Source organism: Echiichthys vipera (assembly GCF_963691815.1).
Source record: "Echiichthys vipera genome assembly, chromosome: 9".
Taxonomy (NCBI): Eukaryota; Metazoa; Chordata; class Actinopteri; order Perciformes; family Trachinidae; genus Echiichthys; species Echiichthys vipera.
This window is the reverse complement of record NC_139834.1, coordinates 30,330,188-30,356,461: the sequence shown is the minus strand read 5'-3', so window position 1 is coordinate 30,356,461 and position 26,274 is coordinate 30,330,188. Positions and strand designations below refer to the sequence as shown.

Here is a 26,274-nt window from a genome sequence, read left to right as displayed (position 1 = left end):
TAAAAGTGTCCCCAGTCTAACTGTAAAAGTGTCCTCAGAGTCTTACCGTAAAAGTGTCCCCAGTGTCTTACTGTAAAAGTGTCCTCAGAGTCTAACTGTAAAAGTGTCCTCAGAGTCTAACTGTAAAAGTGTCCTCAGAGTCTTACTGTAAAAGTGTCCCCAGTGTCTAACTGTAAAAGTGTCCCCAGTGTCTTACTGTAAAAGTGTCCTCAGAGTCTAACTGTAAAAGTGTCCTCAGAGTCTTACTGTAAAAGTGTCCTCAGAGTCTAACTGTAAAAGTGTCCTCAGAGTCTTACTGTAAAAGTGTCCTCAGAGTCTTACTGTAAAAGTGTCCCCAGAGTCTAACTGTAAAAGTGTCCTCAGAGTCTTACCGTAAAAGTGTCCCCAGAGTCTAACTGTAAAAGTGTCCTCAGAGTCTTACTGTAAAAGTGTCCCCAGAGTCTAACTGTAAAAGTGTCCCCAGAGTCTAACTGTAAAAGTGTCCCCAGTGTCTTACTGTAAAAGTGTCCTCAGAGTCTAACTGTAAAAGTGTCCTTAGAGTCTTACTGTAAAAGTGTCCTCAGAGTCTTACCGTAAAAGTGTCCTCAGAGTCTTACTGTAAAAGTGTCCCCAGAGTCTAACTGTAAAAGTGTCCTCAGAGTCTTACCGTAAAAGTGTCCCAAGTGTCTAACTGTAAAAGTGTCCCCTGTGTCTTACTGTAAAAGTGTCCTCAGAGTCTTACTGTAAAAGTGTCCCCAGAGTCTTACTGTAAAAGTGTCCCAAGTGTCTAACTGTAAAAGTGTCCCCAGTGTCTTACTGTAAAAGTGTCCTCAGAGTCTAACTGTAAAAGTGTCCTCAGAGTCTTACTGTAAAAGTGTCCCAAGTGTCTAACTGTAAAAGTGTCCCCAGTGTCTTACTGTAAAAGTGTCCCCAGTGTCTTACTGTAAAAGTGTCCTCAGAGTCTTACTGTAAAAGTGTCCCCAGAGTCTTACCGTAAAAGTGTCCCCAGTCTTACTGTAAAAGTGTCCTCAGAGTCTTACCGTAAAAGTGTCCTCAGAGTCTTACTGTAAAAGTGTCCCCAGAGTCTTACTGTAAAAGTGTCCTCAGAGTCTAACTGTAAAAGTGTCCCCAGAGTCTAACTGTAAAAGTGTCCTCAGATTCTAACTGTAAAAGTGTCCCCAGAGTCTAACTGTAAAAGTGTCCTCAGAGTCTAACTGTAAAAGTGTCCCCAGAGTCTTACCGTAAAAGTGTCCCCAGTCTTACTGTAAAAGTGTCCTCAGAGTCTTACCGTAAAAGTGTCCCCAGTGTCTTACTGTAAAAGTGTCCTCAGAGTCTAACTGTAAAAGTGTCCTCAGAGTCTAACTGTAAAAGTGTCCTCAGAGTCTTACTGTAAAAGTGTCCCCAGTGTCTAACTGTAAAAGTGTCCCCAGTGTCTTACTGTAAAAGTGTCCCCAGAGTCTAACTGTAAAAGTGTCCTCAGAGTCTTACTGTAAAAGTGTCCTCAGAGTCTAACTGTAAAAGTGTCCTCAGAGTCTAACTGTAAAAGTGTCCTCAGTGTCTAACTGTAAAAGTGTCCTCAGAGTCTTACTGTAAAAGTGTCCTCAGAGTCTAACTGTAAAAGTGTCCTCAGAGTCTTACTGTAAAAGTGTCCTCAGAGTCTAACTGTAAAAGTGTCCTCAGAGTCTTACTGTAAAAGTGTCCTCAGAGTCTAACTGTAAAAGTGTCCCCAGAGTCTAACTGTAAAAGTGTCCTCAGAGTCTTACCGTAAAAGTGTCCCCAGAGTCTAACTGTAAAAGTGTCCTCAGAGTCTTACTGTAAAAGTGTCCCCAGAGTCTAACTGTAAAAGTGTCCCCAGAGTCTAACTGTAAAAGTGTCCTCAGAGTCTAACTGTAAAAGTGTCCCCAGAGTCTAACTGTAAAAGTGTCCTCAGAGTCTAACTGTAAAAGTGTCCTCAGAGTCTAACTGTAAAAGTGTCCCCAGAGTCTAACTGTAAAAGTGTCCTCAGAGTCTAACTGTAAAAGTGTCCCCAGAGTCTTACTGTAAAAGTGTCCTCAGTGCTCACAGAGACAGATGTACATGTGTTGGTTACCATCAGCAGGTCGTTGAACAGGAAGACTTCTCTCTGGTGGACGCCGCTCCTCTGGGCTCGGTTTGGATCTGGAACCTCGAACAACTGACAGCAGCACACCAACCTGCGATGAGGCAGCGACAGCACCTGCAACACACCGCACTTTCACTTTGGACTTTTCACTTTCTTTTTTTCCTTCACAAATTATTTTTGATAGATACAGTTTAAGGTAGACATGCAGCAAAGGGCCACAGGTTGGATTCAAACCCCGGGAAGCTTTTGTTTTTACATTTTTATGTATTTACTTTGATTTGTTTTTTATGTCTCAGTGTATCTGTATCTTGATATATACAGAATATTAGTGGAAGATTCACCGATGCAAAAAGCAAACCAATTTTACACCAATTTTATGTCATTTTGCATTTATTTTTGTCATTTTGCATCCAATTTTGGTCACTACTTCTTTTTTTTGTCATTCCACATCCTGTTTAGTAATGCTGCATCTATTTTAGTTGTTTTACATCCCCTTTTAGTCATTTTGCATCTATTTGTAGTCATTTTGCATCTATTTTAGTTGTTTTACATCCCCTTTTAGTCATTTTGCATCTATTTGTAGTCATTTTGCATCTATTTTAGTTGTTTAACATCCCCTTTTAGTTGTTTTGCATCTATTTAAGTTGTTTTACATCCCCTTTTAGTCATTTTGCATCTATTTCTAGTCATTTTGAATCCCTTTTTAGTTTCTATTGCAGAGTTTTTAGTTACTTAGTTAGTTAGTTAGATGTTCAGCCGTGTGTTTGAGGTGTCAGAGGATCTTACGGGCTTCTTGCCGACCACCATCCTCTCCACTGCCTGGACCTGAGACACATGGTCATCATTGGTCCTCAGCTCCCACTTCTGGATCCTTCCATAGATGGCCACCAGCAGGTCCCTGGGGATGTCCTGCCCGTTATCAACACCTGATGAAGACACAAATCAGAACGTACAGAAGGAACTCATCACAGCCGTACCAATTGTAAAAAAAATTGTGACTCACAATGTTTGTTTATAATAAGTTCTGGGTAGAAACCTGCTGAGACCCGTAACAAAGGCGAGGAAAAACTAGGTATCGGGTCTTTAAAAGCTCTTTTTACTCCGTCAAACAACAATGTGTAAACCTTCTACAATTACTTCTTTTTTCAGTGAGACACTTATCAAATTATTCATATCTTTTCAAACAACAGGGAACACAGCAGTAGAAATATGAGGCTTAGACCTGGAAATATTACTTTGAAAGGGCATTGCTTCATAACTTAAAGGCCGGATACTCTCATTCCATTCATAAATAGAAAGATAGATACTGTTTTAACGTTTGTTCCTGGGCTGTTTCTTTAAACACGATAACAGTAGACTGACCTCGCAGATTCTTAACAAAGTCCTCCAGCTTCATCTTCCTCTCTGGCTTCACGTTGGGGCTGTACATGTCCGTGTTGAGGAGGATGATGGCAAAGGCCAGGATGAAGATGGTGTCTGGATTCTGGAACTGCCGGATCAGCACCGGGTTACAAACACAGTACCGCTGACTGCAGATAGACAGAGAGAGAGACATCAGGTGTTTCTCTTGGATAGAGGTTGGAACATTAATGTGTTTCTTCAGTCCAGTCCAGACCAATGACTCGCAACGCGACAAAACTGTTTTAGATCGTTGGAGGTGAAAGTTGCAGTTATGAACTAGCCCTTCTCATCTGGACTCAAACCGGCTGATTTTGTCTCCTGCACTTCAGCTACAGTCAAATCACCAGCAGCTGGTTTAAGAACGTAACACACGTCACCTGTTTCAACAGTCAATTAAGCCTTAGCCAAGTCTGCTGGTCAAGTCACTTAGAGACTGTCAGCTGGTTGAAAAGGCCGTTATGAACGGAGGCTCAACGCGTGTGTGTGTTTGTGTGTGTGTGTGTGTGTGAGAGAGAGAGAGAGAGAGAGGGAGAGAGGGAGAGAGAGAGAGAGAGGGTGGAGCGAGCAATACAATGAATAAGGAGAGGCAGCGCCGGCTTTAATCCCGAACAAAGCAGTTAATCAAGAAAATGAATTTCTCTGTTTCATCTCCATAGAAATGCAGCTGTAGCGAGTATCTCACTGTCTCGGCCCTCATTTATATTTTATAATCCTGCAAAGTATATCCAGCTACGAAAACAAGCCTGAAACGTCGCAGGTCAGAACGGAAGTACACAGAGTCGTTGCTATGGAGATAATACGCCGCCTCTTCTCATTGGTGTGAACTGGCAGGTTTCAGAACATTGCAGACCTGCAGGTAGTTTCAACTGGTCTCGTTGCGAATCTTTGGTCTGAACTAGGCTTTAGATTGTAGACGAGGCCAATACATTCAAAGAAAGACGTATGGGTGTCTTCTGGACAGTATAACCAACATGCTTGAGTGCAAAGACAAGGTCGCTTTGCCCCTGATCGGGGCTAAAGTCCTGCAGTCGGTACAAGCCATTCGTACCTGAAGGCTTCCACCAGTCGCTCCACCCGCTGAGCTTCACCCTGAACTTTAATCTGAGCCTGGAACTTCCTTAGAGCGTCGTCTAGATCCATCCCTGAGAAATCCATCTCATCCAGGACACAGCTGCAGACACAGAACATGGATCACCGTCAGCAGCCTCTTTTACAAACAACAGAAATGGATCTCACTTTTAAATATTTACACAGACTGGAAGTACGGGAAGATGAATGTCTTGTACTCACTCGAGGACGTCCTTGTTGAACTGCTGCCGGCTGCCCAGGAACTCTCCGATCATCTGCCGACTCAGTCCTTTCCTCTCCAGTATGAACCTGGCGATGCCCACCGGTGTGTCCGACACGAAGCCCCTCTCGATCAGGTACTGGATCCCCTTCTCCGGCTTCCTGCAGCCGAGACAAGACACGCTTTTTAAAAGAAATCAGGGGTGTTTTTCTTCAATTTGACATTTAGTTTCTGCGCTTGTATTATTTATTTCATTTCTAGATTCTGAGATGTTCCATAAACTGACTGTGTTTGTGTTCCGGAAGAACTGAGCAAAACTCTAAACTTACCCGTCTCCCTTTGTCATCTAAACTTAACCGTCTCCTTTTGTCGCCTAAACTTGACGTCACCTTTTGTTGTCTAAACTTAACCGTCGCATTTTGTCGTCTAAACTTAACCACCCCCTTTTGTCGTCTAAACTTAACTGTCCCCTCTTGTCATCTAAACTTAACCGTTACGGTTTGTCGTCTAAACTTAGCGTCACCTTTTGTCGTCTTAACTTAATGGTCGTCTTTTGTTGTCTAAACTCAACTGTCCTCTGTTGTCGTCTAAACTGAACCATCGCCTTTTGTCGTCTAAACTTAACCGTCACCTTTTGTCGTCTACACTTAACGTAACCTTTTGTTGACTAAACTTAACCGTCACCTTTAGTTGTCTAAACTTAACTGTCACCTTTTGTTGTCTAAACACACTTACTTGTTGAACAGGTTGAGTCCGATGCGGTATTGCCGCCGCTGCACCACATCGTTGTTGAAGGCGGGAGAGTCCCAGCTGTGGCGGCTCTCTCTCTGATAGGTCTGTTTTCCCACCGCGGCTCCTCCGATTGGCTCCCGCAGGCTGTCGCGTGACGAGGAGCCGGAACTGCAGTTGTTGACTGTCGTGTCGTCGTTGGAGTTGGTGGTGGTGGAGTTGACGCTCTCGTTGTCTCCGTCCGAGCAGAGCAGAGGGTGGTGGTGGAGGTGAGGGTGGTGGGCTAGGTGCTGCTGCGCCTCCATGTTTTGGAGCGCCGATGATGAGGATGAGGACAGCGGCGAGGGCGTGAGTGGCGGCGGCAGGGGCGAGAGAGGTGTTAGCGGGGGTACGGGGGAGGGCAGCGGGGAAGAAGAGGGTTCTGGGTAACCGTGGGGGAGGTGGTGTTGGTGGTGCAGGTGGTGGTAGTGGTGTTGGGCGAAGTGGTGAGCGTGCTGGATGTAAGGGCTGCCGCCGTGCACGTGGTGCATGTGCATGACGTGCGGCTGGCTGTACTGTGGGTGGTGGTGAAGGATGGTGGGGAGATGGGGGATGGGCGCCGGGTGAGGGTGTGCGTGTGCGTGTTGGAGCGGGTGAGGGAGCGGGTGTGATGGCAGGGCCCGGGCTGAAGGCATTGGTAAGGGTACGTTGGCGGGGCTGCGAGTCTGTCCCTGCGCCGTGGCGACCGAGCGGCCGTTTGGTTTGTGTTTGATGGTTCCATGTGGAGAGTCCGCTTCGCTGCTTTCTCCACCTCCTCCCCCTCGTTCATCCTCTCCACTCTCTCCTTCCCCTCCTCCCCTCCTCTCCCTCTCTTCTCCTCGCTCGACTCCCGACGGCTCCTGTTCGTACACCAGGCGTCCGATGGAGCCTCGCTCCGACCTGAACATTTGAACAGTTGCTGTTAAAGAATAATTCTCACACATTGAAAATCAAGCATGTTGTTCAGAGTGGACTGATTATATTTCACACATTTATTCTACATTTAAAACAAATTATATCTTAATGCAAATGTCTGTCTCCGGGGTCTGAGAAATAAACATGTTTACAGCCTGTTACAAAAAACACGTTTGGTCTCTGTAACTAATTTCACTATTCATGACAACTTTACGGTGAATTTTTATAACTCTATAACTCTATAACTTTAAATTTTATTAAGGCTTACTTGACAGGTGGCCGTGTGGGCCCCGCCCTAAAGCAGCCCCTGCTTTAAGGTCTATTTGACACTAAATGGACCATCATTGACTAAATGAACATCATGCTGTACTGAAGAAACTAGAAACTAGAGATTGAGACATGAACTCATTAGGAAAATGTTTACAGAGGAAATAAATCAAGAGAGAAGTTTAGGCTCATTTTCTCATTGACTTCTTTACAATCACACTTCTTTGTAGAGCCAGTGGAGTCTCCCCCTGCTGGACATTAGAGAGAATGCAGCTTTAAGTGGAGTCTCCCCCTGCTGGACATTAGAGAGAATGCAGCTTTAAGCGGAGTATCCCCCTGCTGGACATTAGAGAGAATGCAGCTTTAAGTGGAGTCACCCCTGCTGGACATTAGAGAGAATGCAGCTTTAAGTGGAGTCTCCCCCTGCTGGACATTAGAGAGAATGCAGCTTTAAGTGGAGTCTCCTCCTGCTGGACATTTGAGAGAATGCAGCTTTAAATGGAGTCTCCTCCTGCTGGAAATTAGAGAGAATGCAGCTTTAAGTTGAGTCTCCTCCTGCTGGAAATTAGAGAGAATGCAGCTTTAAGTGGAGTCTCCCCCTGCTGGACATTAGAGAGGATGCAGCTTTAAGTGGAGTCTCCCCCTGCTGGACATTAGAGCGAATGCAGCTTTAAGTGGAGTCACCCCTGCTGGACATTAGAGAGAATGCAGCTTTAAGTGTAGTTTCCCCCTGCTGGACATTAGAGAGAATGCAGCTTTAAGTGGAGTCTCCCCCTGCTGGACATTATAGAGAATGCAGCTTTAAGTGGAGTCTCCTCCTGCTGGACATTGGAGAGAATGCAGCTTTAAGTGGAGTCAGCCCTGCTGGACATTAGAAAGAATGCAGCTTTAAGTGTAGTCTCCCCCTGCTGGACATTAGAGAGAATGCAGCTTTAAGTGGAGTCAGCCCTGCTGGACATTAGAGAGAATGCAGCTTTAAGTGTAGTCTCCCCCTGCTGGACATTAGAGAGAATGCAGCTTTAAGTGGAGTCTCCTCCTGCTGGACATTAGAGAGAATGCAGCTTTAAGTGGAGTCTCCCCCTGAATGCACCTTCAAGGCGTCTCTTCTATGGTCATTCCTGTACATAAATTATGAAGAACAATTGTGTGGTCTCAATATAAGCACTCTGATTGGCTGTGCTGACCTGTCACTCATGTCCACTGAGCTGTCACTGGGTGGTTCGATGGTCAGGACAGGGAGGTGCCCTCCCCCTCCTCCCCCTCCTCTCCCTCTGTACTCCCCTCGACACTCTGTGCAGGGGGTGCTGCTCCTCCGGCTGGTGTTGCTTCCTCCCTCTGTCTCTCTGCTGTCCTCCCTCCCCCCTGCACCTCCACCTCCCCCTCCTCCTCCCCAGTACTCCATGTCAGAGCTGGAGGCGGGGCGAGAGAGCGGCGAGGACGGCGGGCGGGAGAGTGGCGAGGAGGGGAGGCAGCCCTCGTCCATGTAGAGGGTGACATCGCTGAAGGAGGTGGCGGTGCTGTCCTCGTGCATGGAGGCGCCTCCTCCCACACCTCCTCTCCCTCCTCCTACTCCTGACCGGCCTGCCACACGTCGAGAGGCTGTGTTGGCGTTGCGCCACGTGCACTCTCTGTAATCTTCCTCCTCGTCTTCCTCTTCCTCCTCCTCTTCCTCTTCTTCGTCTCCCTCCTCCTCATCCTCCTCCTCGTCCTCCTCTCCTTCTCCTCCTGCGTCCTGCGAGTCCTCGCGGCCCGACTGGCAGGTGAGGGAGTCGTCGATGGAGTCGGCCAGAGACTTCACCTGCAGCACAACACACAGGACAAACATGAAAGCAGAGATGTCTAGGGGCGGAGCAAGAGGAATATTATGGGGTGGCAGAAATATACAGGGGGCTGTTGATGTCCTCCCTGTAGTCCTTTATGTTCTTTCCCTTAGGGCTGTGCTGTATGGTCTAAAATTGATATCACGGTATAGCTTGTAGGATAGACAGTATATTGATTTACCTTAAATGTCTATATAAATGCTTCTGAAGGGGTAACACACTGGTGTGGCAGCTATTACTGTACTCTTGTATTACTAGGACATATTTCACTGTAAAAGTACCTTGGATTCGGTGCTTTGGGCGTGTCTTTAAAGCCCTTTCTATAGACACTTTGAAAAGGAACCACGTCCTTTGACAAAGTAAACACTCACACAGTAACCTGAAAATGGTCTGTCCCCGGTTAAAGGAATAATGGGATTATTGTTCCCCCCCGTTTACTAGCCTCATGAGCCCATCCTGATTTCTGAGCTCCATTGTATTTTACTTGCAGATCAGTCTTGTAACGTGCGGCGGAGATAAGTTTGCCAAGCGATCAGTGTTGGTTTAGAGGTGGATTTAAGTGATGAAACAAGAAGAGACTGTTGAGTGTAAACAACATGGAGGCTTCCACGGATGAGATGAGCAGCTATGGAGCAAGCTGCTCACTAACTCTTTTTTGTCTGGATCCTTCTGCTGAATATGGACCGGGCTCCTGAAAGTGGGCCTTTTATCTGTAATTCACGTTACACGAGTGGCGATTGCTCTAAGACTGCAGTGGAAGCTCAGCTTCCCCTAAAATGTCACCAATTTAAAAAAAAAAAGTGGTGAAATATGTACTGCTGTGTGTACATTTCGTTGACTAAATACACATTAGAAAGCCTTCATCTTTTGTTCAGAATCAGCTACTTATCACAGGTAACCGGAGCAACTTCCTCCTCATTCATCCCCACAGCTCCACAGTGCTTTACACAGTCGGACGCTCGGCTTCTACTGACTTCAATGGGGAAGCGTAGAGCCGGTCGTTCCACTGCAGCCAAACTAGACGCTCACTGGATAAATGCTGGGCTTTGTCCCGCCCATCGGACGCTCAGCATCTCTGGGGGTCTATGGGGCAGTGGGCTGGCTCGGACGCTCGGCTTTTGCATGATGATTGGACGAGCTGTCTGAAGCGGAATCCTTTTTTGATTGACAGCTAAATGAGCGAATTAGCGATCTTGAAGAATAAACATCCAGCGGAGCATTTTCCAAGGTTTTTATTGCGTTGTTCTGAACTGATCCGGAGACTTTACCGATCCCCAGAGTATTTGTCGCTTTTAAAAACTACTAGAGTTGTGTGTGGAGACTCTGTTCTGTCACTCTGCGATTTCTTTCCCCAATATTCTATTTCCGGGTCAAAAGTCAATGCCGCAGAGTGGGGAGGGGCAGTTATAACCTGCGGAGCATGTGCAGACGCGTAACCCAATGATAATTAACTGGGATATGAAAACTCAGATTGTACCCGCGGTACGGTGTTTACAAGCTGTTTACCTCATTCTGAATATCATTTTTAAATTTTACAGCATGTAAACACACTGGCCCTCATTTATCAATCTTGCGTGAAAACGGGTGCAGATCAGAGCGCAGAATTGGTCGTAGGACAGGACCCACGTGTGATTTATGAAACATCCGTATCTGACCAATCTCAGCGTACGAATGAGCGGGCCTTGATAAATGCGGCGGCTGAATTTGATCGTCATTAACATGTTACGTCCTTAAATATTCCTGGTTCGGAGGCCTCGCCAACTGAGGTCAAACATGGAGAGGAGAAACACAGGTAAGAAAAGAAACTTTTCCGACACAGATATCGGCATCCTAACATCCGAGATGGAGCAAAATAAAGATGTGCTTTTTGTCAGTCTTAAGAGTGGAATAAAAGGGGCCCATAAAAACGCTGTATGGAAAAGAATAACGGAGGCAGTCAACCCGAAGCAGCGCTCCACTGAGACCCGTGTGCGCATGTGCGCAATGTTAGACAGGTGTTGTGCCGTATTCAGCACCCCTGCCGTGAAATGCACCCCCTCACATTATAGGTGATATTCTGGATCAGAAGGCTGTTGTTTCGACCTATAGGAGTAGCTTATATACAGGTAACCCAATTAAAAGCACACACTTTTGAACCTATTAATTGCAAGAAAAACTGGGATTATATTTAGGAAACGCTGAGTCAAATACATTCAACTTGCTCAAAATATCCATTTAATTCATTTTGTAATTATGGCTGCAGTAGATTTCCACAGAACATACAAAAAGGTGTTGTTTTGTATTCGCTATCATCCAAGTTTGTGACTTTAAACTCTTTAAAATAGTTTAAAGACTGTAAGTAACCAATGTTCTGACCGTTGTGGGTTAGCTGTTTATAAACTACTCCTATAGGTGGAAACAACAGCCTTCTGATCCAGAATATCACCTATAATGCGAGGGGGTGCATTTCACGGCAGGGGTGCTGAATACGGCACAACACCGGCGCTCTTGCTCTGTAGCGGGGTTTGCCAGCGGGGTCATTAGGTATTCCGTAAGAGGATAACCTTTGTCACCTAGAAGAACCATACAGAGATGTTAATCATCTGATACCTTGTTTGATTTAATGCAATTTATCGAGGGTAGCCACGAACCGAGGAGATGACTTTGGCTCTGCAGTGCGCATTCCTGCAGCCGCGCGCCAACACATTCATTCATTCATTCATCTTCAACCGCTTGTCCCTGTCGGGGTCGCGGGGGGCTGGATCTGAGCTGTTTTGAAATATAAACCAATCGTGTGTGTCACCTTGCCACCACGTTTAAAAGCGATAGCTTGGCATCACAAATCACCTGTACATTTATCGAGTGGTAGTTTTGGCGATTGATGAATGCGTAATCATTCATGGATGGTGCCTTCAGACACACGAGTACAATCAATTGCTCCAACCACAATTTTTTTTTTTTATTCGTTTTAAGAATCCGTTTTGATCTGTTCTTAATATGTGACTGCTTATGCTTAATGACAGCTGAGGTTTATTCATTATTTTCAGACAGATTTTGCTGTGCTGCACCGCAAATACACAGGCTGAAGTTTGCGTACACGATCTCAGACCTGACGTGAGATTTGATTGTAGATCCCGCTCACGTCCAAATTGACAAATGCCGAGGTTTGCCAGGAAATGGTCGTACGCATGTTTTTCTGCCGTACGTTCATTTGATAAATGAGGGCCACTGAGTGAGAGGATGCAGAATCACACAAAGAGGAGCGTAGCGGGAGAGTTGTGGCCACGTGCCTACAGAAAGCGCGTGGTGCCGGCATTTGATGCGCTGAGACAGTTGCACTGAGACTTTTGCGCTGAGACAGTTGCACTGAGATAGTTGCACTGAGACAGTTGCACTGAGACAGTTGCACTGAGACTTTTGCGCTGAGACAGTTGCACTGAGTTAGTTGCGCTGAGACAGTTGCGCTGAGACAGTTGTGCTGAGACAGTTGCACTGAGACTTTTGCGCTGAGACAGTTGCACTGAGATAGTTGCGCTGAGACAGTTGCACTGAGACAGTTGCACTGAGACTTTTGCGCTGAGACAGTTGCACTGAGATAGTTGCGCTGAGACAGTTGAGCTGAGACAGTTGCACTGAGACAGTTGCACTGAGACAGTTGCGCTGAGACAGTTGCACTGAGACAGTTGCACTGAGACTTTTGCGCTGAGACAGTTGCGCTGAGACAGTTGCGCTGAGACAGTTGCGCTGAGACAGTTGAGCTGAGACAGTTGCGCTGAGACAGTTGCGCTGAGACAGTTGAGCTGAGACAGTTGCGCTGAGACAGTTGCGCTGAGACGCGAGAGGACAGCAATCATGTTGATGTTTATTGAGTTTTTGGATTTCCAATTTAGGAGAATTATTATCTTAGCGACAGTTAGAGAAATGAGCAAGCTGTTCTTGTTTTTATTTGGGATTGTAGTTTTTGAAGTATCTCCTAGTAAGCAGAGCTGTGGGGATGAAGGGATTCTGCAGTCCAGTATGGAGGAGAGGGTTTTTGTGACAGAGTTCCAAAAATAGTGAACTGGTTGGCAAGCCCAGAGTGCATGAAAGTAGTTATCTGTTGTTCCTGTTGTGCATTGTGAGCAGCTGTCTGTGGCTGTCCCATTTTGTGCATTTTATATTGTGTGATATGTGTTGGTTGGATGATTTTATATTGGATTAACTGAAGATTTGTATTGGATGTCATGGTAAATATATTTTTATTTATATCTATCCAAAAGTCAGATGGTGGGGATCTCCTTTTTTTTTTGGTAATCTCTTTACCCCTAACAATCAATTTCACAACGATCCCACTCCAGAAGCAACCCAACTTCGCCTCTAGTCCTGAACCACTTCCTCCCAGTTTAGCACCAGTTACAGAGGTCCTAAGACACGGAAGTATTTCTCTCCTCGCCGACAGAAACTTTATCCTTTAAAAAAGCTGAGAAACATTTTACTGAATCAATAGACTAACATTATTTAGTGTTATTAAAATTACTTTCCCTTTTCTTTTCTCTTTTTACACTTTATTTTCTCTCCTCATCTTTTTTTAAAAAATATTTTTTTTTCCTTCATGTCATACTGTATATTGTTGAATAAGCCTCTTGTGTGTTTCCTTTGCATGTCTGTTCTTTAAATATATTTAATGTATCTTAAATCTCTTGATGTTGTTGTTGTTTTTTAAGCACGTGAAAACTAAAAATCAATCAAGTTGACCTCTAGAATATGTTACACATAGGGTGACATTATCAATACTATATGGATATAAGTTTATTACATATGAGGTGCCCGAAGTAAAATATATTTAAAAAATCTATATTTAATTGAGGTGTGAGGTTTTGTTTTTTTATTTTGAACATCTATAAAAATAAACATTTTTTACCCAATAATAAAACATACAAAATATACCAACAAACTATTTCAACAGTTTTACATGTCGTAGTAAGAAGAATAAACTTATTTAATACTAAACCTTCTCCATTCTCACACTTTATCACAGATTGACTTCCATTTTAAATCTATTTCATAATATCATAACACAATAACAATTTCAAATCTTTTCCCCCTCAGATTATATCCCCCTTCTCTATTGAAGAATAATCTCTGTAAATTACCAGGTAATACATTATTTTTTGCTTTGAACATTATTTGTGCTGTTTTTAATTCTACAAAAATGCAAGTTTATGAAAACAACACATGCTTATTAATGTTTTACTGATTCATAACAGAGATACAAGTTTCCTTTTATATTTACATATAAATGGGCTTTGGGATGGATGTATTACATATGTGTCTACAAAATAAGCATATATATGTATTATATGCGAACATATCCTTATATGTTCATACATACTATATATATGCTTATTCGAAGTTCCTGTTTTGAATCCCGGCTGGGGCCCTTCTGTGTGGAGTTTGCATGTTCTCCCTGTGTCTGCGTGGGTTTTCTCCGGGTTCTCCGGTTTCCTCCCACAGTCCAAAGACATGCAGGTGTTAGGTTCATTGATGACTCTAAATCGCCCGTAGGTGTGAATGGTTGTCTGTCTCTGTTTGTCTCTACAGACAAACAGAGACATCCCCCGCGACCCCGACAGGGACAAGCAGTTGAAGATGGATGAAACACATTAAAAAAATATCTTTCACAGTTCTGCAGGAGGTGTTTACAGTGAAGCAGTTGGTGTGTGTGGTTATGTGTGTCGGTGTGTGTGTGTGTGTGTGTGTTTGTGTGTGTGTGTTTACCTGCTTGGAGAAAGAGTCGTCCATGTCTCCTGTGTCGTCTGACCCCTGCTGACCCGCTGACCCCTGACCCTGCTGCTGACGCTCATCAAACGAGTACTGAGAACACACACACACACACACACACACATTTGTACTTCCTGTAGTGTGTTTATGTGTATATACAGTGTGTGTGTGTGTGTGTGTGTGTGTGTGTGTGCGTACCTGCATCCTCATGTTGGACAGGATTATGCGGCGCGTCATCCTGCTCTCTGAGGCGGAGCTGCGAAGCCTCTCGAAGTTCTTGTTCATGCGGTACTGCCTGAACGCCGTCTGGATCGTTCTCGCCGCCCGCCGGGACACGAACTGGCCCCCGTACTTCCTCTCCAGCATCTCCACCTATCAGGAAGCACAGTCACACATGTCAAAGGACTTGCTGATTGGCCGTTGTGTCATCTGGCCACACTTAGCCACTAAAAGTTCAAGTAGAATGAACACAGAGAGAAACAAAATGACCACATCAAATGTCTAAAAATAGATTCAAAACCACCACAAAAGAGGCAAAATGACTAAAAATAGATGCAGAACCACCACAAAAGATGCAAAATGATTAAAAACATATGCAAAACCACCACAAAAAGATACAAAATGACTAAAAACAGATGCAAAACCACCACAAAAGATGCAAAATGATTAAAAACAGATGCAAAACCACCACAAAAAGATCCAAAATGATTAAAAATAGATGCAAAACCACCACAAAAAGATGCAAAATGTCTAAAAATAAATGCAAAACCACCACAAAAAGATGCAAAATGTCTAAAAATAGATGTAAAATGACTAAAATTAGATACAAAATCACCACAAAAAGATGCAAAATGTCCAAAAATAGATGCAAAACCACCACAAAAAGATGCAAAATGTCTAAAAATAGATGCAAAACCACCACAAAAAGATGCAAAATGACTAGTTTGGGGTGATATTGCATGGCAGCTTGCCGCAGTTGCTTGGTATGTTTTCAGTGTTACACAACAGAGAAAGAAGGCATGGAACTAATATTATCTACGTATGTATAATCACACATGTCATGAAGTAAGCCTGTTCATAAATGTATAGATTTTTTCCTTCCTGATACAGAGTCCGATACCTGAACTTGTGCTTCGGCCATTACTGAGTACCAATCTGATACCAGTGCATTAAACACAATACATTATAATATTTATTCAAGTATTAATACTTGATTTATTCTGAAATACTGTTAGTTTTATTGTTCATAATTAGATAGAATATCCGCTCTGGCTAAACCACTGCTGTACTAGCAGTTTTTTTTAACCAAGGCACTAATTTAAAACTAAAAAACAATTTTTTAGAAGAATTATGAGAGAACAGTGATCACTGTGTCGGAAGAGAAGATTTCAACAATGTTTTCTTCTCTAGGATTCATAAATGAACAGGAAGTGTAGAGGCCACAGCTTTGAATGACTTCAGCACATCTGCTCCCACAGGACATCACTAGTTTATCACACTGCTCTGGTTTGATCTGCGTCCATTCTGACCCAGTCTCTTCCACAGTTCACTAACTGGAGTGGGTTTCTTAGACTTTACTTTGTTGCTAAGGATTTTCCAGAGATTCTCTATGGGGTTTAGAACTGGACTCTGGCCATTTCATTGTTTCAGTATTCTGAGCTTCAGTGAACTGCTTCACCTGTTTTACAGTGTGACTGGGGACATTGTCTTGTATGAAAATTGCAGCTGATTGGAGACAGTTGCAGTGAAGGTGTTGCATGTTGGTGAAGGAAGTTCACATAAACATTTGCATTCACCTGCCATGTAGCTGTACAAGAGGCCCAACTCCTGCTGCAGAAAACATCCCCAAACCATGAAACTTCCTCCTCCAAATTTAACTGACTTCTTTACACACTTTGGGTTCAGTCTTTTCCCAGTCCTACGCCCAACATAATGTTTCCATCAGACCCACATAAATTGAACGTCCTCTCTTCACTGAAGTCACTCTGGACCAGTTCTCCTCTGTTCACACAACATGCTCCTCAGCAATGGCGAGTCTAGCCTTTTGATTCTTTCTGCTGATGAGAGGTTTGGTCACTGCAGAGTGGGCTTTCAGTCCAGAAAGTCTTAAATGGTGAGACACTGTGCAGAGACAGATCCTTGCCCTGTTTAGCACTGAACTGCAGACCAACTCCAGCTGCAGTGTTGAACTGATTCCCCTTTGAGAGTCTTCTCATCATCCTGTCCTCTCGTGCACTTGTTTTACGTGGACGACCGGCCTTTTTGAGGGACTTAACCCTCTGAGGTCGATGCCCATGCCGGCACGTCCTACTGATGTTTTTTCACTGTTTATATCAATATCTTAGTGATTGTACAGCATAAAAAGTTATCTGTATATTGCCGGAGATGGCAGTCTCTCCTCTTATGCATTCTTTTTACTGCAAGCTCATAGGTCACTCACATGGCCAATTAGAAGACAGGAAAGAGCACTTGTGACCGGCATCATTTGCTTCAGTGTGTGGTTGGTGGACCGTGGTGTCCGTCATCATTTTCTGTGAAACTGACCAATAGACACTCACTAAATCACTAAAGACCCAACCACTGCCCTCAGCAAGTTAGTCCGATCCTTTTACTGCATCCTGACGCTGGCAGCAGATCACAACAGTGGAAAACACAAGCGCCGTTCTGGAACTGATTTGGCCTCGTCAAGGATTACGGTGCTTCTGGGCCACAGGGTTGATTCCTCCGACAGAGAGGAACAATAGAGATCCATTTGAAGATGGGTAAGTGTTTTTACTTCACAAAAATGATGTGTAATTGTGAATTGGTCTGTGTATCAATAATCATGAACTTTGTTTGACAAAATTGACTGTCCATTAGTAAAGTATGACTCTGTAATAGTTATTTAGTTTTGTATTATTGATTAGAGAGCTTCGGTGTCAAACTGATCCAGTAAAGAGCCGCAGTGGCTGCAGGTTTTCATTCCAACCAAGCAAGAACACACCTGACTCGACTTATTCACCTGAATTGTCTTCAGAACAGTTGATTTGTTGGATCAGGTGGGTTCTTGCTGGGTTGGAATGAAAACCTGCAGCCACAGCAGCCCTTTACTGGATCAGTTTGAAACCCCTGTTCTAGATAAATGGATATGTTTTGGCCACTAGTTCAGCACACTGTTCTGTGCAGATGAAACTGTCTTTCATAGAACTGCATTTCTTTATTTGTATTTGATTTTTATACTGAATGTAACAGTGAAATCCTTTTCTGTCTGCCATCAGGAACACATGTACCTGGTCCTGTGTCTGCACCACAGCCATCACCACCTCACCAGCACATGGCACAGCTTAATATATGAAGCATAAAAACATGCACATCATGTAAATATTGTAAATTGTGTATTTTTTGTATATAATAAATATTTTGTTTGGAAGAGAACCAGTTGTAATGCTATTTTTCTTCATTTGCACACATCCCAGGAAGCTAGATCTGTAGTATGAAGTCCCATTTCATCTCATGGTGAAAATAGAGTGAAACAACAATTATTCTCAAAAGGCAGTATGGACGAAATTCCATTGCAGACATTCATTTTACATGTAGCTACTATTTTATTCATATTTTACAGTACTTTTGTGAACCTAAGACTTTGGTAAACTCATTTCAAGCACCAAAACAGTTCGTCCACATGAGTAAAGGTTTTAAAATAGGTGAATTTACAAAAGTATGCAAAATTGATTAAATAGCCTCAGACCTCAGAGGGTTAAATGAATCTCACAGTTTTTTTCACAAAATAAAGGTTTTTGTTGAAGTGCCTTGGTTTTTTAAAAACATGCTAGTACAGTAGTGGTATAAACACAGCATATATTCTATCAAATTATGATCAATGAAGAATAACAGTATTTCAGAATAAATCAAGTATTAACACATTTGCGCTCTAATTTTAATATCCAGTATATATGTATATATATATATGTATATATATATATATATATATATACATATATATACATATATATATATATGTATATATATACACATACATATATACGTGTATATATATATGTATACATATAGACATATGTATATATATATATACATATACATACATATATATGTATATATATATATATACATATATATGTATATATATATGTATATATGTCTATATATACATATATATGTATATATATGTATATATATACATATATATATACATATATATATGTATAGATATATATACATATATATACGTATATATATATGTGTAACATGGACACGGCTGAACATGCTGCAGCTATCGTTAGCACAGACAACACTGAACATGCTGCTGCTAACGTTAGCACAGACAACACTGAACATGCTGCAGCTAACGTTAGCACAGACAACTCTGAACATGCTGCAGCTAACATTAGCACAGACAACACTGAACATGCTGCAGCTAACGTTAGCACAGACAACTCTGAACATGCTGCAGCTAACATTAGCACAGACAACACTGAACATGCTGCAGCTAACGTTAGCACAGACAACGCTGAACATGCTGCAGCTAACGTTAGCACAGACAACTCTGAACATGCTGCAGCTAACGTTAGCACAGACAACGCTAAACATGCTGCAGCTAACGTTAGCACAGACAACGCTAAACATGCTGCAGCTAACGTTAGCACAGACAACGCTGAACATGCTGCAGCTAACGTTAGCACAGACAACGCTGAACATGCCGCAGCTAACGTTAGCACAGACAATGCTGAACATGCTGCTGCTAACGTTAGCACAGACAACTCTGAACATGCTGCAGCTAACGTTAGCAGAGACAACGCTGAACATGCTGCAGCTAATGTTAGCACAGACAACGCTGAACATGCTGCAGCTAACATTAGCACAGACAACGCTGAACATGCTGCAGCTTATGTTAGCACAGACAACGCTGAACATGCTGCAGCTAACGTTAGCACAGACAACTCTGAACATGCTGCAGCTAACGTTAGTACAGACAACACTGAACATGCTGCAGCTAACGTTAGTACAGACAACACTTAACATGCTGCAGCTAACGTTAGCACAGACAACTCTGAACATGCTGCAGCTAACGTTAGCACAGACAACTCTTAACATGCTGCAGCTAACGTTAGCACAGACAACGCTGAACATGCTGCAGCTTACGTTAGCACAGACAACTCTGAACATGCTGCAGCTAACGTAAGCACAGACATCGCTGAACATGCTGCAGCTAACGTTAGCACAGACAACGCTGAACATGCTGCTGCTAACGTTAGCACAGACAACGCTGAACATGCTGCAGCTAACATTAGCACAGACAACACTGAACATGCTGCAGCTAATGTTAGCACAGACAACGCTGAACATGCTGCTGCTAACGTTAGCAAAGACAATGCTGAACATGCTGCAGCTCACGTTAGCCCAGACAATGCTGAACATGCTGCAGCTCACGTTAGCACAGACAACGCTGAAAATGCTGCAGCTAACGTTAGCACAGACAGCGCTGAACATGCTGCAGCTAATGTTAGAACAGACAACGCTGAACATGCTGCAGCTAACGTTAGCACAGACAACACTCCTGAGGGACTGTCATTAGTTGATGGATCATTTTTGTCTGTGTTTCTAAAAACATGGAGAAAAAGCTTTCTTTGTTTAACGGTTTGTTTTATGCCAAGGATATTATTCTAAATATTTTTGCATTTTTCTTGCATATACCGTACTAAGCAGTGTTTTATTATTTATAAACAAAAACAAATGTGTTTCAGACGTAAAAGCTTCCAAAAAGTTAGTGCCCACTGATAAACCAACACATTCTGTTGTTTAAACTCGTTTTGTTGTATATTCATTAATTAAGTCATGAACCAGTATCCATTTCAATTAAAAAATGTTGCTTCTTGTGTCAAATACGGATATGCGATTAATCGCTATAATTAATTACAAAGCCTCTAATTAATTAGATTAATTTTTTAATTGTGTCCCACAACTAACATGCCGCAGCTAACGTTAGCACAGACAACGCTGAACATGCTGCAGCTAACGTTAGCACAGACAACGCTGAACATGCTGCAGCTTACGTTAGCACAGACAATGCTGAACATGCTGCAGCTAATGTTAGCACAGACAACGCTGTCCCACAACGCTGTCCCACAACGCTGTCCCACAACTAATATATAAATATATTATTGCTATCATATGACCTGTCTCAGGTTTGTTAAACATGAACAAATACATGAAGAGAATAAATGACGATAATGATCACTGCACTTACATCATCATGTCAAATAATAAAACGGACATTATGACTTATAAAACAGCAGAAAAATGATCAAAATGAGATGGAAACTTTGGGGAAGAGTTACTCAGCTGCAGGTGGAAGCCAGAGACAGGAGATGCAGATTATAGAACTGTCTAACTAACTCTGACTTCCAAACAGAAACACGTCGCATCACGTTCCTCACATCTCGTGAGGAACGTGATTTAAAGTCTGCAGCAAACAGCAGACAGACGTGGTAAGAAATACACAAATGTGATAAAACGCTGCTGAAGAGGACAGGCACATCCTGACATGGCGCTGGGACTCCACCCACGGTGGTGTGTGTGAAACAATAGGTGTGGGTGTTTTTCTGCTGGTGTGTTGCTTTGTTTTGAAAAAGGCTGCGTCCAACTGAGATTGCAGCAGAAACAATGGACCTTGTTTCTGAGGTGTGCCCCCTGCAGCACTGTGTACCTTCTTGTCCTGGAGGTCTGTAGAGAGCTCATAGCTGTCAGATAGAGCCTTGCAGCGTTTGCTCTCCTCCTCCTCTTGCTTGCGGAGCGCCAGGCTGGCCGGCTGGTGTCGGCTGCGCTGAGCCCAAGCGAGGCTCGCCGGGCTGGGGGGAGAGATGGGAGAGCTACCCTGAAGGAGGAAAAGAAAGAGGAGAGGGACATAAATATGTTGACTTTTTCCATATTAATTTAAGGCCTGCCTGAAAACACAAGTTAAGCTCCGTAAAAGCTCAGCACGCTACCTGACTACATGCACTTAATTACTTTCCACCTCTGTTGGGAGCCGCAGGTGTGCGTTCAGGTGCCGTCGCCTCGGTGTTGACCTCCAGAACGACCTCCAAACCAGACTCACAGCTTGGCCCGCTGCCTATCTAATAGGCAGCACTGTAAACCAGCTCAGGACAGCTGCTCCACACACACATTTACTGTAGTAGGTTTAACAAAAGTAAAATCAAACGCAGCTCTCATTTTCCATAGATGTATTCTGAGCCAACGGGCCCCTGGGCAAAGACATGTTAGAGGCCCCCGACTCTGTCTATACGGGAACAACACACAAAAATTCAAAGAGGCGACTTTTAGTTGTTTTGTATGTCTTTATCATTGTTTTGCATCTATTTGTGATTCTATTGCATCTATTTTTAGTCATTTCGCATCTTTTTGTGGTGGTTTTGCATCTATTCTTAGTCATTCTGTATCTTTTTGTGGTGGTTTTGCATCTATTTTTAGTCATTTTGCATCTTTTTGTGGTGGTTTTGCATCTATTATTAGTCATTTTGTATCTTTTTGTGGTGGTTTTGCATCTATTCTTAGTCATTCTGTATCTTTTTGTGGTGGTTTTGCATCAATTTTAGTCATTTTGCATCTTTTTGTGGTGGTTTTGCATCTATTATTAGTCATTTTGTATCTTTTTGTGGTGGTTTTGCATCTATTCTTAGTCATTCTGTATCTTTTTGTGGTGGTTTTGCATCTATTTTTAGTCATTGTGTATCTTTTTGTGGTGGTTTTGCATCTATTTTTATTTATTTTGGATCTTTTTGTGGTGGATTTGCATCTATTTTTAGTCATTTTTAATTTTTTTGTGGTGGTTTTGCATCTATTTTTAGTCATTTTGCATCATTTTGTGGTGGTTTTGCATCTATTTTCATTCATTTTGTATCTTTTTGTGGTGGTTTTGCATCTATTTTTAGTCATTTTGTATCTTTTTGTGGTGGTTTTGCATCTATTTTTAGTCATTTTGCATCTTTTTGTGGTGGTTTTGCATCTATTTTTAGGCATTTTGTATCTTTTTGTGATGGTTTTGCATCTGTTTTTAGTCATTTTGCATCTTTTTGTGGTGGTTTTGCATCTATCTTTAATCATTTTACATCTTTTTGTGGTGGTTTTGCATCTATTTTTAGTCATTTTGCATCTTTTTGTGGTGGTTTTGCATCTATTTTTAGTCATTTTGCATCTTTTTGTGGTGGTTTTGCATCTATTTTTAGTCATTTTGAATCTTTTTGTGGTGGTTTTGCATCTATCTTTAGTCATTTTGCATCTTCTTGTGGTGGTTTTGCATCTGTTTTCAGACATTTTGTGTCTTTGTCGTCATTTTTGTCTCTATTTGGCCGTTTTTTGTTTAGCATCTCTTTGTGGTTGTTTTGGATCCCTAAAGTCATTCTTTGTTTATTTGTGGTCATTTTTAGTCATTTTGTGTGTTGACTCGATTAGTGATCCATCCATGGTCTGGGTTGACGCCAAACACACCACAAGAAAAGTGACTTTAGCAGTTTAAAGGTTGTTTGAGCGATCAATCCATGTCCAAGTTTTTTTTTTATATCAGGCAGGACCAATCCAGTCTTTAAGTCCTAACGTAACGCCCTTTCAAAGTACCACAGTGCAGTGTTCCTGTTGTTTGAACAGATCTGAGTCACTTCCCCTCTGTCCTGGTCTCACTGAAGAAAGAAGTGATACTAAAAGGTTCACAGGTTCGGCCGTTTCACGGAGCGTTTGGACCCGGAAATCGTATTTTAAAAGGATGTTACGTCAGGACTTGACAGCCGGATAGTCTGGCATCGATTTATCTTTGCTACATCTGTTAACAAAGACGCTATCTCCCAATTCCGACTCTATTATCACGTCTCCAGTTGTTAATCGGACTGTAAACAATGAACGCCATTCAAGGTTAATACCTAACCTTAACCATCTTGCGATAGTTATGCAAATTTTGGGTAACCATGGAGACACAACCCTTAAAAAACCCGGCACACTTCCTGGGGGCATGGTTACAATACATCAGAATTCCTAAAGCTAATCCAGCTGAGACGTGACACACGACACACAATTTTAATGGCTGTTCATTGGTGTGTTTGTGTGTGTGTGTGTGTGTGTTTTAGGTTCAGTACCTGTGTCTGTGTGTGAGAGACTCCCAGGGGCACGCTGGCGGAGGCGCCGCTGTAGGGGTCACAGGGGCTGCAGAGGGGGCTGTTGCTATAGCGATGGAAGGGAGGCGGATGGCCGAAGGACGAGTCAGAAAATGTGAGCGCCTCCGGACACTGAGGGTCGCCCTCCACACTGAGAGAGAGAAAGAGAAAGAGAGAGAGGGGGGGGGGGGGGGTTATCTATCTGCTGAGGTACTGGGAGCTTTTCATTTTAAAGCTTTTAAGTTTACTGACATCAACTGAAATATAAAGCTCAAGAAGAAAAAAAACAATACTATCAGGTCTGAAGTGAAAATATTTGAAGGAAGAAATAAAAACAAAAGGAAGGGAGGAGAGGAGGAATGGAAACGTCGTCTAAACAGGAGAGAACAGGATGCAGATCAGGAGGAAAAGAAGACATGATAAGCTGACTGCGGGAGAAAGAGGAAGAGGAAGTATAAAGTGAGGGAGCGGGGGAGGAAAACTAAAATAAAGAGGAAGAAGAGAGGAAAGAGAAGGTGGAGGGGTGTGATGGGTTAAAGGAGGAAGAGGAGGATAAAGGTCAAATCAGACTTAACTGGACCAAACCAGAGTAGACTGGACTGAACTGGACCAAACTAGACTGAACTGGACCAAGCCAGAGTAAACTGGACTGAACTGGACCAAACCAGACCAAACTGGACTGAACTGGACAAAACCGGACCAAACTGGACCAAACCAGAGTAAACTAGACCAAACCAGAACAAACTGGACTAAACCAGACCAAACTGGACTGAACTGGACAAAACCGGAACAAACCAGAGTAAACTAGACCAAACCAGAACAAACTGGACCAAATCAGACCAAACTAGACTGAACTGGACAAAACCGGACCAAACCGGACCAAACCAGACGAAACAAGACCAAACCAGAGTCAAGTGGACCAAACCAGAACAACCTAGACCAAACCTGAACAAACTGGACCAAACCAGAGTAAACTGCAAACTAAGCTTGTCTCTAACTGGTTCAACACAGCTGATCGTTGACCAGTCAATTTACTGATGAATCGAGGAGAAGGGGAATATGTGACATCATCAGTTAGTGTGTGTTCATGTGTGTGTGCGTGTGTGTGTGAGAGAGAGAGTGTGTCATCCTCAAAGGGGCTCTTCAGTATTAATCTAAGACACCCATGAAGCTAACGTGGGCACTGCCAAGCCCACACACACACACACACACACACACACACACACACACACACACACACACACACACACACACACACACACACACACACACACACACACACACACACACACACACACACACACACACACAGACTGAGTCACATGACGATGACTCATGGCTAACAGCAGTGTTTATGTGTGTGTGTGTGTGTGTGTGTGTGTGTGTGTGTGTGCGCGTGTGTGTTAGAGATGAAGAAGAAGCTAAAGACATTATTCTGGGATGATGTTGCATTTACATCCCTAAACTTGGATGTATTACACACACACACACACACACACACACACATGAATCTCAGCGAGGCTCTGCAGTAAAAACTGAGAGGAGGGTACTCTAGCTAATTACTAACTGTCTCTCTCTTTTTTCCTTACTTCTTTCTGTCTTCATTTCCTCCATCATCACTCCATCATTTTCTCTTTATTTTCTTGTCTTCTCACTTTCTCTTTTGTCTCCTTTCTTTCCAATCTCTTCCTCCCCCTCTTCTCTCTTCCTCCTCTCTCCTGCATCTCCTCTTGCATCCTTTCCTTTCCTCTCATCTTATATCATTTCCTCTTCTCTTCTTCTTTCCTAATCTCCTCTCATTCTACTCCCCCCTTTTTCTCTGATTTCCTTTGCTTTCATTTACTCCTCTCCTTTACTACTCACTTGTCATTTCTCCTTTTTATTTCAGCTCTCATCTCTCCTTCCTCTTTTTCTTCTTCTCCTCTTAATTCCTTTCGACCTCTCCCCCCTTCTGATTTCCTTTGCTTTCGTTTCCTCCTTCCCTCTCTCTTTCTTTTTCCTCCTCGCCTCCATTTGTCCTCTCCTCTTCATTTCCTTCTCTCTTCCCTTTTCCCTCCTCTCTTCCTGCCTTTCTTTCCTCTCCCTCTCTCCTCATCTCCAACTGAAGGGTTAATCTGAGGTGATCAGGTGACCCTGACATCAGAAAAGTAGAACTTTCCTTGTATGCTGAGCACTCACGCCGCTGTCATGCTGCCTGGGGTCTGTGGACTAACGCTGTGAAGCCTTAATTTTGGTGATTTTCACTGTTGCCATTTTTGTAACCACAAGCAAATGAAAGTGTTTGAATGAGAGGGCGGAACTGGGCTAACCTTTTAAACTGCGACCACATCGTACGCGATAGAGGTGATGAAATCATAATAAAAGCGAGTAACGTGCTGCTTGATCACATTTTAATCATATTTGGACCATTTTTAGAACATCACGCGTTTGGAGCATCAAGGCAGTTGGGCAGCAGCCGTCCGCCAGCTTCCTGCACCTCTACTCTGCTGTAGCTAAGCGGCCAAGCATGGTACTGCCGCCTGTTTGTATTGTGTCCGATGGCCCGGAAGCACATTCCCCCATTCACTCCCATACAATCAAAAGGCTCATAATTATCTTCAGACCCTCTACTAAAAAAATGTAGGTGGGCATAATTTTAGACCCTAACAAAGTGGAGTTATTTGCAGGAGAAGGAGTGAATGGGCGCCATTTTTCTCGTCCGCCATCCATTCTTTTTTCTATGTCCATGTGATGATCCCCTGGTGATCCCCCCGATGTTATGAAGCTTATCGCAATCTCAACGCTGATTGGCTGATACGACACAGCATCACACGATTCATCTTGTTCTGAAATCGCATCTGTAGATTGACTTTGTATGTAATCGCACTGCTTCTACCG

General features: G+C 43.2%; 1 protein-coding gene across 1 annotated transcript in view; it reads right to left on the bottom strand.

Moving 5' to 3' along the window:
- The window catches only part of LOC310952295 (IQ motif and SEC7 domain-containing protein 2-like), a gene marked incomplete at both ends in the record, with an annotated part of 193,296 nt that overhangs the window by 18,545 nt on the left and 148,477 nt on the right, over positions 1 to 26,274 (bottom strand). The window contains 11 exons of the mRNA XM_083920868.1: positions 2,069 to 2,194; positions 2,867 to 3,006; positions 3,443 to 3,609; positions 4,530 to 4,652; positions 4,772 to 4,930; positions 5,505 to 6,416; positions 7,883 to 8,496; positions 14,255 to 14,350; positions 14,456 to 14,629; positions 20,961 to 21,128; positions 23,380 to 23,548. Of these exons, the coding sequence (XP_083776994.1) occupies positions 2,069 to 2,194; positions 2,867 to 3,006; positions 3,443 to 3,609; positions 4,530 to 4,652; positions 4,772 to 4,930; positions 5,505 to 6,416; positions 7,883 to 8,496; positions 14,255 to 14,350; positions 14,456 to 14,629; positions 20,961 to 21,128; positions 23,380 to 23,548 (2,848 nt within the window). The remainder of the gene's footprint in view (positions 1 to 2,068; positions 2,195 to 2,866; positions 3,007 to 3,442; positions 3,610 to 4,529; positions 4,653 to 4,771; positions 4,931 to 5,504; positions 6,417 to 7,882; positions 8,497 to 14,254; positions 14,351 to 14,455; positions 14,630 to 20,960; positions 21,129 to 23,379; positions 23,549 to 26,274) is intronic.